Below are 14,085 nucleotides of genomic sequence, written 5' to 3'. Positions count from 1 at the left end.
TTAGACATTTGAAATTAAATGTACTTCAATGCCACATCAATTACATAGGGTTAGGGTAAATTTTTTTTGTTTAGTGTCTAGTGCAGACATTTAATTTTTAAGGCCCCCAAAACTAAACACACAAACATGCACAAAATGACAGTAAAATACACAAAAAAACATATTAAAATAATCAAAATCTCTCCAAAAACACAAGATGGCTACAAAAATAGCCAGAAATCTATAAAACTAACAACAACCAACAACACAAAAAAACAAAAAACAACATTAAGAAAATGCTTTGTTGGACAGGCAAGTTTCGCTAAATTTAAATACATTTAAAAAAAAAAAATAAAAAAAAAATGAATGTCACCATTTATTTTGAAATGTGAGACTAATTATAATCATAAAATCCTACTTATTATGTGGTAAAATGTAAGACTTTGAAACATCCATTTAAGACATTTTAATGACGCATCAATTGTTTACAGCTGATACTGTAACTAGAGGATGGATGGATACCCGACCAAACCCTGACGGGACCCAATGGCAGCGTATGGGTCGGGTTCAGACAGATATTTAGAACTGGTGGTCGGGTTTGGTGACATAGTGTTGTTTGTGCGCAGCGTTCTTCATTTCCTGCTGCAGCTGATGTAGCCCTGTAGGACGCAACTTCTGACCAGTGATCCGCGGGGCAAGGAGAATGGAGCAGAAAAGGTCAATTTTAAAGGATTACACCATTGAAACATCCTTTTTACTGCTCAATTACATGGATTATCCTTATCTTTCATACATCGATTATGTAAATGGTTCCAAAAGGTCTTTTGCGTGTCTCTTGTTTGTGTTTGCTTGTTACCCATGCGTTGATCTGATGTTGACATTAACAGTTATCTGGTTCTGCCGGAGATTTCTTCCTATAAAAAAGGGGGAGTTTTTTCTCCCCTACTGTCGCTAAATGCTTGTTCATGTGGATCTTGTTGGGTTTTTTCTTTCTTACTATGGACTCTATATTTTGTTAAGCGCTTTGAAATTACTTTGTTGTAATTTGCGCTGTATAAATAAAGTTGAATTGAATTATTTGTTAATAAAATCGGTGCTTACCACTGAAACAAACGTACATATGTCATTTCTTTAAGAAAAAAATGAGCTTTTCACTGTCTGGTCGGACTCGGACAAGAAAATGCGGCCCGATCCGCACTTTAACTGTGACATGGTTATTTATTTACTCTCCGTTCACGTGACTGTTCACTGCAAGACCTGTGCACATGCCTCTGCATACATCTGTGGAACTAAACAGTAGTTTAGTTCACTTTGTCTTCTTTCAGTCTCCAAACCATCTTCTTCTCATTGTTCTTTATTTCCGGTTTATTTCCAAGCTGGCGAGAACGCGCACCAGCGTCATTTTAACTGCGTGAGGAAATCGGACCCAGAACAGCAGTACCAAAAATATCACACAATCTTTTCAAGGCAATAGGGAGAAAAGTGTGAAAATCCTAAAATGAATGTTCATTTTTTCTCAAATCCTGCCCTACATTCTTTTAAGGCATTATTTTTAGATTCATGACTTTAGATTCATGACTTTAGATTCATGACTTTAGATTCATGACTTTAGATTCATGACTTTAATGCCTTTCAATAACTTTTAAGGATCCGCGGGAAACCTGAGTTTATAATTTTTATATTTTTATTATTTGGGGGACAATGGACGCAGGTGGGGCTTAAGTTTACCTTCGTTTAAAGTGGGGAACAGCCAAAAAAGGTTGAGAACCACTGATTTAACTCAAGATACAGAATGTAACACAAAACTGAAACATATTCTGTTTGAATCAACACATCTTTGTCGTTCAAGGGTGTTTTATTGACAAATCATTTCAATTGCTCCCATATGTAGATAATTCTCATGCACTACAGAATAAACGTTAAGTACCTGCTCTCTGCTAAACAACTTGGCACTTGCCATATCATTGTATAATACTTTAGGCTCTTTATCGTCACGCAATGGTCACACTCAACTTGTAGTCAAAAAAGAGATAATTGCTTTGAAATAATGACTTTATCTCTTTGCAAAAAAAAAAAAAAAAAAAAAGAGGCAATGAAACCCCGAGTGGATTGAGTAACTAACGCATAGCGCTAAATGAAATATCTATGAAACCATAAATCTGCACCATGTCCTATTTCTTTTTTTTTTTCCTGCCACTCACCATTACTGATTACAACATGCTCAACGTACATGCCATTCTTTAGCTAATTAATCATGGCATGCAAGAATCCTGTTTATATCAGGATCAGCATGTGTTCAATCGCCTTGGGAGCTCTACGCTCCAGCGTCTCTCCAAAGCCTGTGAAAAACACTCAAAATGATCGCCTACTTTCACTTTTTTTTAATTTCGCCATTTAAGTCAAGTATTTTGTGAGTACGGCATTTTTTTTTTATTTATTTTTTTTTTCAGTTTCTGCATTACAATTGAATTTATGACATTTATGGAAATTCGTTAAGCACTTTTTGGGCAAAGAGGTGTTGGCTGACCTAGATTCTGGATTAAACTGGCGGTAAAATACTGAAGAAATGATACATGTAAATATAAAAAAAAAACACATATATTATTTTCTTTCTTTGTATGAGTAACTAATGATAAAAAATACTAGCGGAACAGCTGTTACACTCGGTTTTCACCGTATAATATTTATTTATTTCATATGTAAATAGCTGCGTTTATTTGTTTATTGAAATAGGATCCCCATTAGTGCTTTTCATAGGGTCCCAACAAATATCACAAGAAAACTAACAAAAATCACAAGAAAATAAAACAATGCCCTTCATAAAAAAAAAATAAAAAAGTGAAATTTTTGACCTATTAAACATCAACTAAAACAGAAGAACATCATTCAACATCCTAACAGCATGTCGTACTACCATCAGATCTGCATTCATACATCAGGGTTCTCACCAGGAATTTTTCACAGCATAAGAAGGTGCGCGAGTGAATGCCGCTGGCGTGGAAAAATTTGAAATGTATAACTCTCAAAGGACCAAATTTAGTGAAATAAAGCTAAAGTTTTTTTTTTTTTTAATCCTTGTTCCAGCCTGACTTTAAAGCTAAAAGTTATTTGTGTAATTGGTCATGATGAAATTACAACGTCGGGGGCCCCTACGCTCAACAGTGCTGGCGACAACCCTGTATATATTCATCTATTTACACAAAGTGATGAATATCATTTCCTTTTCCTTTCTAAAACAACTTTTTTTGGTTTATTTTTAAAGCTTAGTGTCTTAGCGATTGCAGTTCGATGTCCATCCCACCCCTTTCTTTTCTTTTTATTTCATATTGGCCCTTATACAGTATATATAGTACTATTTCTACACTGTCTTTCACTGTTTATGAGAGGGGCTATTTTTTTCTAAATAGTTGTGCTTTACTTGTGCCATGACAAACAAAATGATTCTGATTCTTCTAATGAAGAAAAAAGTTTGTTTTTTCCTTTCACGTCAGAAAAGATTTGCCTGAATGGTGCATAATCTTGACCACCAAAAAAAAAAAAAAAAAAAAAAAACTGTCCAACTGCTTTGATTCTGGCCAATATTAGTCCTCTTCAAGTCCTAATTTTAAAAGATCACCAATGTGATTTTTTTAAGGGCTTAATTTAAGAAAACATATTCTGAAATTGGGTTTAAATCAATAGGAGCAAAAGTATATAAATGTGACTTATGTAATGACCTGAGTCTACTTATTAAAATGAAGTATTGCTATAACCTCCCACTTTAACCTAACTTTTTTCAGATTGAAAATAATACCACAAAAGTGATGAGTACGAATGCAATAAGATTCCCTTTGAGAAAACAAAAGCTCAGCGAGGTCACCTCAAATCAATAACCAGTTAAATATCCATTTACAGTCCAGGGTCACAAGGTTGGAATTTCTTTCAAGCAGAATTTCTCATAATCAGTGGAACACGGAACATTTTTACTTTCTGAATAACAAACTTGAAAGTCTTTTTTTCTTCTTCTTCGTACTAAAGAAAACAATCAAAACAGTGTCTCGAAAAGATGAAAGATGCAAGATAAATTGTCTTGCATTTCCATGTTATTTGTGATGAGTGTAATAATAACTTTACACTTTGGTCCAGGGCTGATGTCGGCTGATGCTTTTAATCTGTAACTGATGCTCAGACATGTTTGCTGATGTCAGCTACATTGGTGTGTGCCAGCCTCTGATGGCCATGAATCATTTGGCAGTAAAGAACATAAAAAAATGTGTTGCCAATATTTGGTTATTGTACTCTGGAGTTGCCAAATTCATAACCTTGTTGACACAACATGGGCAGTCTGCATTTATTTTTACCGCTTCATAGTAGAGAAACTAGAGTTGGTTTGAATGACAGGTTCTCAGACCTTTTCAATGAATGAAAACTGGGTCAAAAAATGGAATGTTTATTGGAAAAGATGGAAACCTCTAAACTCAGGACAATAACGTAAAATGTGCAATCACAGATATTTTGAACAGTAATAATCTTTATAATGTCATTTCAACTCATTTTCAGGACATCCCACGCACTTCGGTTTCCAAAAATTCAGAATTGTTGATCATTCAGTCGATTTTCGCGCGTTCTTATTTTTCGTCCATTTTCTGCTTCCAATATCTCCGGAACAGTAACACTTTAGTTTAGGGAACACCTATTAACCATTAATTAGTTCCTTATTAGAATGCAAATTAGTAACATATTGACTCAAAGGTCCCTCAAAGGTAATGCTATTTTTCACCCATCTCCATTTGTTCTAAGAACCCCAACAACACAGTATTTGAGCTTTATTTTCCCAAACTTGCCTGTTTTCCAGCGTTTTAGCCTCTGAAAACTCACTTTAATGACCAACTCTACACAAACAGGGTGTTTTGTGGCCTACTTATGCATATTCACGAGTGGGCGTGTCTATAGACAGGACACGGACTTCCTCCTCGCCGCACAGTGACGTAAGGCCCACCCATTCCGTAGTCGAGCTCATGCTGCTTTATAAACACGAGACAGAGCGTGGGGGCGGGGCGACCTCTGGTACATACATAGACTGTAGAAAATACATACATAGCACTGCGCGAAGGACGCAAAAATGCTCACCTTTGTGGGCGTGTCTGTTTATATGTCAATCACGGCAGAGAGCTTCCTGGAGGCGTGGCTTCTCCAGCTCAGTGCCGCGTCAAATTCGTCATCAAAGTGGGAACGCGTCATCAAATTGGAGCGAGGTGTTTGGGCTCACCCTGCAGTAAGAAAGGAGCAAATCACCCTCTAACTAATGATTGAGGGAATCAATGAAAAAAACACTTTGGGCATGTGTATGAAGCCCTAATAGCACTTTATGATTTAAAGCATGGAAAAGTTGATTTAGTGTAACATGGGCCCTTTTAATTAGTCATTATAAAGTACTTATTAATGCCTTATTCTGCATGGCCTTCTTATACAAACAGTAAGTTTTCCCTCAATAACCTCAGAATTATTACTTATTAGTAATAAGTAAGGAAATTGTTGGATATGAATTACGATCTCAACATGCTAGGGTTATGGTTAACGTTAACCCTAACCCTGTTTGAACTGCGAAACTAAGGCATTAATCAGTACTTAATAAGGCATTAATGATGACGAATTAAGAGCCAAGATGTTATTAATGCTAATAAGCAACTATTAATGGTTAATAGGTGTTCCCTAATAATGTATATAATAATAATGTATAATAATGTAAGTGTTACCAAAATATCTGCTATACATCCTATCTGGTGGACATGTCAGCAAATCAAAATTGGAAAAATAAGTTTTTTGGGGTTTTGGGTTCGAACATGTTTGGCCCTTCATGAAACAATTTTGCATATGTCTCAGCTCCCTATATATATATTTTTATCAGCTTTGAGCTATGTACATAGACTGTTCAAATCACTAATGATTAGTTATCTACAGTATATGCACTGGTTCTTGGGTGACAGTCTCTTGAAAAAAAAAACTTAAAAAAAACAACCTTTTTTTTTTACTATTTTCATTGGCCTAAAACTACATGTGGGAATGTAAGAAATCATTCTGATTTCTGTTTTAATTTACAGTATAAAGGCGACTCTTTCTTGGGATAAAAACAATTTTTGACTATGCAACTTTATTTTTATTTTGGAATCCAACCTTGGGTTATTTCCCCACTCGCGCTATCTCAAAACCTATTAATCCAATCAAACTAAATAATCACCAAAGTAATAATAATAAATAATAGAGATTTTCTTTCCCCGCACCCCTCGTCATGACGTCGCTACCCAAACTCTGAGAACCACTGGTTTTAATGGTGCTTCGTTGTCCATTTGTTTGGATGATTTCCTGATCGCTGCTGCACATTTGGGTCTTGGGTCAGGTTAAGTCGGACTCACCTGACCTCCGCTGGATCCTCAGTAACAAGTACGTCTGTCTTACAGCTGGCGACGGGGTTGATTGACAGCTCCACCGGTGGCACCACAAAGCTTTTACTGACTGGCAGCCACAGGCCTTGACCCAGAGTGTAGAGTGATCTGTGTTGGCACAATCACAAGACAAAACTCACATTTCGATATTTTTCTTCAAAATATACAATATAAATCTAGATATTTTTAATTCAAATAAAGTCAGACAAAAAATAAAAATAAAAAAATTAATTCTGGGTTAAATTTGGTGATGCAAAATGCCACACAGCCTCATTTATTAACAAAGCTGCACAATATGTACCACTTTTGGCTTTTTTCCCTATAAGGGACAGCATGTGTGAGTAAGTTCTGTAGTGTGGCTTGTTTAGGAGAAGATCTGGGTTAAAACTAGGGCTGAACAATTTTGGAAAATAATGAAATTGCGATTTTTTTTTCCCTCAATATTGCGATTTAATATGCGATTATTTTTAAAAGGGCCTCTTGAAATGTTTTTCAATGAACACAAGTAATAAATCAATCTGTTTCCTAATAAACAATTTCAGATTGATTTAAACTTTAACTAAATATAAAATATAAATTTTAAAGTGCAGATTACAACAATAAAGCAAACAAACCTCGTCAACATACAGTATCACGTTTTATGAAACATGTAAACATGTGGACTGCACTTCTTAAACACTCTCTGAACTTAACAGGACCGTACAAAACAGGACAAGAAAAAATACAAAAAAATTCAGCTTTTGCGATTAGAAAATTGCATTTTAAGATATTGCGATAATAATGCAATTAATTGTTCGGTTTTAGTTAGAACACACTCAGAAATCCATCAAACTGCGCTATTCATGCTGTCCTGCTGTTCTGAGAAGTAGCAAAAAAAAAAAAAAAAAAAAAACTAGGTTTAAAATGTATATATTTATATATATGTAGGCAATATTGTAATTTTCGATATCGCAAAAATAGAAAATTGATACATCTTGACTTAACTCAAAACAGAATGGATTATAGCATTTATTGTTTTGTGATGACAAAAAACAGCATGCATGATGTTTCTAATTCCCCTAACTAATAACATGTCAATATTTGTTTTGTTTTTTTAAGTAATTTATTTCTGATCAGCATGTCATGTTACAATTATAACAATTAAATCCAACTATTCAATTGTACTCAAACACAGTCTTCCTCAGCCTCAGTTGGATGTGGAATATGATGTGGAAAACACATCAGATAAAGCTGTGGTGGCCTTGTTTCTTTCTGGACTAATTATCAGTAACGCTCCCTTCTCAATAAACATGGGTTTTTCTCTGTGACCTGTGTACTAATCGCAATTTTGCTGCATGGCGTCAAAATAATCTATTGTTTCAGTTGTTTTTTTTTGCGCTGACAGGAGATGAATGACCACAGCAGGAAGTCTGAGATTTATTTACTTTTTATTTTTTATAAGAGCAGGTAATAAGGGTTGGGGTCAATTATAATTGTAATTGCAATCTAAAAAATCGGTGGCTGTCATAACTGTAATTACAGTGTAATTACGTTCAGATAATAGGCTTTGTAATTGTAATTGCCATGAAAATTCTATAGAAATTATCAATTATAATTTGATGCAAAATTGGGGAGCCATGTTACAGTTCTATTTACAGTTCTACACATATGTAGTTAAAATTTACATTTGATGTCAAGCATTCCCACGTTTTACCATTGAAAAAATATAAATTAAAACTTGTATTTTCATTGATTAGGAAGCCTAACAAGGTAACCAATAGATGGGAAAGAAATTAGATGATAGATATTATATTTAGTTTATTTTATAGCTGATTTAGGACCTGTTATCGTAAGAGATGCTAACAGAAAGCTAACACAAGAGGAAGGTTACCTTTTATTAGGCTGTTTATTTCAGGCTCAGTAATTGTGATTAATTGCAATTTAACTTTTGTAATTGACAACGTGATTGTAATCAACTTTTCTGAGGAAAAAAAATAAAATAAAATGCTGGTCACTGCAATTGTAATTGAACATGGGTAATTGAAAACATAACAGTAACTGAAAAATGTAATTGACCCCAACTCTGCTTAATGCGTCTATAGAGTCAGGCAGTAAAAACGTGTTAAATCAAGTTTTTTTAAATTTATTTATTTATTTTTAATTTTGACAGCTTGACATTGTGGGATTTTAATATCTGGTTGAATAACGCTGACATACAACCTGAAAAAATACGTCTAAAATTTAATTTCCCACAACGTTCCTTAATGAATTGTTCTCATCCTGGATTCTGACGTTGACATTTGGAACCAGATGGGACTTAAATCTATTATCTTTGTGGCCTTTCATGTCAACCCCCCCCCCCCACACACACACACACACACACACATCCCACCCCCCATGCTGTGTTCTGTGCTTGGAAAACAGATCGAGGCACCTCTGGCTCACTATAAAGCTCTCAATCTCAAAAACCAATCCCTGTTACGACTAAGCTCCACTTCTCTCTGCAGTAGCACCAAATCAGTCCAGCTTAAGAGCATTAGAGTATTTTTTTCCTGACTCTTCTATACATATATATGTGTGTGTGTGTGTGTGTGTGTGCAAAAAAAAAAACCAAGCCACTTCCAACAAACTCAGCTCAGTGTGGGTTTCTGCATCTTTTACAGTACTCACTTTGTTCACTATCTGTATCAGTGTGTTGTTTATGGTAGATTGGGCTGATGCTCGTACTCTGCAGCTGTATGTGCGAGCGATTCATCTGTGAGAGTTTGGTGGTGGCTGCCTTAGTGTTTGGACTGAGGCCAGACTCCTTTTCCTATTTGTTTTTGGTGTGCAGAGCAAACTGTAAACGTGCTGTTTAACGTCACACTGTGGGCAGGGAAGATCAATGTGTAGGGTGGGATTTAAATGGTTGTGAGTGGCTAGGGATGGGGAGCAAATTTGGTACTTATATATATATATATGTATATATATATATATATGTATAACGTCGGTGCTATCTGGTACCAGGGTTGGGGGTGAGGTGTTTTGACTGCTTAAGATGATATTCATTTATGCTATACACCTTTTCACTTAAAAGCTGAGTATAGGCCTTCAACAGGTGGCCTTAACACATGGGGTTTACAATCCAAGCCAGTTATTTCTGTAGCTCTGCTGTTGGGATGTTATTGCCTGCCAATCGTGGAAGTTGCCTATTCTCGTGCTACTCTGCTGATGCATGGGGGTTTTACCACCGTAATGAACATTTGTTGCTTTCCTTCTTTGTTTGAAGCTAAAGCTTTAAACTCCACCTGTTAAGTTTCAGGTTTCTGATCAGATCCATATATGTGTGTCTTAGGCTGTTTGCTCCTCAGTGTAGCTTTTGGCTCTGCTGCACTCAGGACCTTGCAATGGAGGGTCTAAATCTGACACTCATCTCATGTTATGTCTATATCAAGAAGGTGTCCGCGGAGAATGCTTCACATCAACATTAGGATAAAGGGGAAACCACCACAGGGGTCAATTGCATTTTCAATGATCCATGTTCAACCGCAATCAATTCAAATTACAGTGAGCAAATTTTCTTCCAATTGCAATTACATAATTACAATCACATTCTCAGTTACTAAAGTTCAATTTCAAATCCTCAAAATTACTAAGTCTGAAATAAATAAGTGCATAAAGCTGAACCTTCCTCTTGTGTTAGATTTAAGTTAGAATCTCCTTTGATGACCCACAGCACTTGTATCTATGTATTTATTTATTCATCCTTTATCATATATATTTATTTTATTATTATTATTCTTCCTGGTTTGTTTTTTGTTTGTGTTAAAATAAACTAAAAACAAATACCTATCATTTAACTGATTTCTTATCTATTGGTTACCTTGTTCGTCTTCTGAATCAATTAAAATATAGGTTTTTAATATTTTTGGTTTGGAAATCTGAGCCGTTTTTGTGTCAATGTAACCCTCGATTAATTTTACTTTAATTTTTTTTAATGGTAAAATGTGGGAAAGCTTGATATGAAACATATTTCTATAATTGTTAACTACATATGTGTAGAACTGTACATAGAACTGTAACATGGTTCCCCAGTTTTGCATTTAATTATATTTGTCATGGTAATTACAATTACAAAGAAATTTATCGAGACTCAATTACAATTTCATTACGATAGTATTAGAGTTTTTAAATTGCAATTATGCCAAAATTGTAATTAAACATAACGTAATTGCACAAGTAATTTATATTAAGTATTGTTTAGGGAAAAATACTAGCCTAAAAAATAAAGTGCAGGGTGAAACTAACAGTGTCCATTGAGCTTTGCACTTCTTAAAAACATCACCTCAAATAACCTTTTTAAGAATAAAAGAAGTGAAATGGCAGTGAGAGCATTGAAAAGGACTCAACACGAGAGTAATCCTGGGGCTATTCTCCTCACACAGGGCTGAATCGCCCGTCGGCAAGACCTAACCCCAGCATGACGTGTGTTTGTGCATCCCTCTGACTGTGTCTATGTGTATCTGCCAACTGCCCATCTGCTCTGTCAAACACATGCACACACTAAAAAGCCCAAAGCCAGGACACCAGCGTTGCTCCACAGAGTCACAGATGGCGAGCAGAAGTCATGCACTCAGGAGACAACAGCAAAAGTGAAAAAAGTCACCTGAAGATCCTCTCTGGGGCCTGCTCCCCTGTGACCAGGTCATAGCCCTTCTCCAAGTGTGCATATGGCCACGGACTAGGCAGAAAAAAGACAAGTACATCCAAAAATTAATACTTGAAGAACAAAATAGAATTTTCCAAGTGTTAAGTTCATTTTTTCAACAAAAAAACAAAAACAGAAATTCAAAATAACATTTTCAAATAATTAATTTCATTAAAAAAAAAATACAAGGCTATATAAGGTGGCAATGTAGATTAATTAAAAAAAGGGAAAAGAAATATTATAAAGTTATATAACTTATAACACTAACCAAAAAATAGTTTTTAACAAAATAGAATTTTTTGAATTCGTAAATTTCATTTAAAAAAAGAACAACAGCTATATAAGGTGGCTATTTAAATTAAGTTAAAGAAGAAGAAGAAAACTTTGGTAAAGTTAAATAACTTGTCAAAAAAGTGAAGTACAACCAAAAAATAAATATTTTTTAACAAAATAACATTTTCAAATCAATAATTTCATTAAAAAACAAAACAAAACAAACAAACAAAAAAACTGCTATATAAGGTGGAAATGTAGATTCAATTAAAAAAAAAAAAAAAAAACATTATACAGTTAAATAACTTGGAGAAGTCCAACCAAAAATAGAATTTTGAAATTGTAAATTTCATTCAAAAAAAGAACAACAACAGCAGCTATATAAGGTGGTTATGTAGATTAAGTTAAAGAAAGAAGAAGAAATATTTGGTAAAGTTACATAACTTGGCAAAAGAAAGAATTACATCCAAAAATACATATTTTTGAACAAAATACAATTTTCCAAAAAAAAAAAAAAAACAGCTATATAAGGTGGTAATGTAGATTGAGTAAAACAAATTAAAATAAATACATCTCTGATAAAATGATGTTACTTGGCAGAAGAAAAGAGAAATACATCCAAAAATAATTGTTTTCGAAAAAACAACAAAAAAAAAACAATTTAGGCAGTAAAGATGATTAAGTAAATACAAATAAATAAATAAATGAATCTCTGGTAATATTATATAACTTGGCAGAAGAATGAAAAGTACATTTAAAAAAATAAATATCTTTTAACAAAATACAATTTTCAAATTGTTATCATTTCATTAACCAGCCCAACCAGTCCACATGTGTTTTGTGGACCTGGAAAAGGCATTTGACCGTGTCCCTCGGGGATTCCTGTGGGGGGTCCTCCGGGAGTATGGGGTATCAAACCTCCTGATAGGAGCTGTTCGTTCCCTGTATGACCGGAGTCAGAGTCTGGTCCGCATTGCCGGCAGTAAGTCGAAATCGTTTCCGGTGAGGGTTGGACTCCGCCAGGGCTGCCCTTTGTCACCGATTCTGTTCATAACTTTTATGGACAGAATTTCTAGGCGCAGTCAGGGCGTTGAGGGGGTCCGGTTCGGGGGCCTCAGTATTGCATCACTGCTTTTTGCAGATGATGTGGTCCTGTTGGCTCCAACATACCGTGACCTTCAACTCTCACGGGATCGGTTCGCAGCCGAGTGTGAAACGGCCGGAATGAGAATCAGCACCTCCAAATCCGAGTCCATGGTTCTCGACCGGAAAAAGGTGGAGCGCTTTCTCCGGGTTGGAGATGAGGTTCTGCCCCAGGTGGAGGAGTTCAAGTACCTCGGGGTCTTGTTCACGAGTGAGGGAAGGATGAAGCCAGAGATCGACAGGCGGATTGGTGCGGCGTCTGCAGTGATGCGGAGTCTGCACATGTCCGTCATTGTAAAAAGGGAGCTGAGCCAAAAAGCGAAGCTCTCAAGTTACAGGTCGGTCTACGTTCCAACCCTCACCTATGGTCATGAGCTTTGGGTCATGATTGAAAGAACAAGATCGCGGGTACAAGCGGCCGAAATGAGTTTCCTCCGTAGGGTGGCTGGGCTCTCAGGACACGCTGGAGAGACTATGTCTCTCGGCTGGCCTGGGAACGTCTCGGGGTCCCCCCGGAAGAGCTGGAGGAAGTGGCCGGGGAGAGGGAAGTCTGGGCCTCCCTACTGAGGATGCTGCCCCCGCGACCCGGAAACGGCTAAGCGGAAGAAGATGGATGGATGGATGGATCAATTCATTAAAAAATAAAATGAAAATACATTTAATTAGCTATATAAGGTGGTAATGTAGATTGAGTTAAACAAAAAGATAGAAATAAAGAAATACCTGGTAAAGATATTTTAAAAAGGACAATGACTCAACTAACAGCAATTAATGCAATGCTTTTAAGAGGGAGAGAAGTGCAGTAAATCCATTAGACAGAGTGAATCCCACACTGGACTGAATCCAGCAGATGACAGGTGCAGCTGAACAACAACACGAGACCAATGATTGGGAAAAGCAGCTAATCGTCAAACAAGGTCAGAGTCGGAGAGAGGCCTCATTTCGCTCAGCGCTGGGTTATTTTCCAGACGCTTTCATTTTCTCAGAGGATTTCATGGTCTGCCTTTCCCTGCTGTTCTGTTTTATGACACGTGATAACTTCCCTCCAGTTTTTACTCCTTACCACCCGGGTTTGATTGTTTACAACCTCAAACCAATGCACGAGTAAATCCACTTTTTTTTACAAACTGGTAATGTTTTACACAAATATTATCCACGGTTTAAAGCTGGAGGTGATCATTTTTTATCCGAAAAATATACGTAGTGCAGGCATAGATCAGTAAATCAGATTGTACAGTATCGCAATTTCTATTTTGGCAATATAGAAAATGACAATAGTAGTTATAGTGATATATTTTCATTTTTAAGCAAGTTATCTTTAATTTGATTTATTGATCTATAAGGCCTAAACTATGTATTTATCTGATTTAAAAAATGAACGTCTCCAACAGCTATAAAGACTAACATAGGATGTTTGACATATTTTCAATTAATTTTATCCATGGTGACCATACGTCCGGATTTAGCCAGACATGTCCTCTTTTCGAGTTTATCTCGTACTGAGGTTGATTATGAAAATATATGCGCACGCGAGCATGAAACCCTAATCCAATAATCTAATACAGCACGGGTAAATTCACTTTTAAAACAAAAATAAACAAA

General features: G+C 35.9%; 1 protein-coding gene across 2 annotated transcripts in view; it reads right to left on the bottom strand.

Annotated features, from left to right (window-relative positions):
* The window catches only part of astn2 (astrotactin 2), a 339,835-nt gene that overhangs the window by 118,196 nt on the left and 207,554 nt on the right, over window positions 1-14,085 (bottom strand). For both annotated transcript variants that reach the window (XM_028462826.1, XM_028462827.1), the window contains exons 9-10: window positions 11,026-11,100; window positions 6,372-6,509 (exon numbers count right to left, since the gene is read on the bottom strand). In XM_028462826.1, the coding sequence (XP_028318627.1) occupies window positions 6,372-6,509; window positions 11,026-11,100 (213 nt within the window). The remainder of the gene's footprint in view (window positions 1-6,371; window positions 6,510-11,025; window positions 11,101-14,085) is intronic.

Source organism: Gouania willdenowi, chromosome 12 (genome assembly GCF_900634775.1).
Source record: "Gouania willdenowi chromosome 12, fGouWil2.1, whole genome shotgun sequence".
Classification (NCBI taxonomy): Eukaryota; Metazoa; Chordata; class Actinopteri; order Blenniiformes; family Gobiesocidae; genus Gouania; species Gouania willdenowi.
This window is presented reverse-complemented; position numbering and strand designations above follow the sequence as displayed.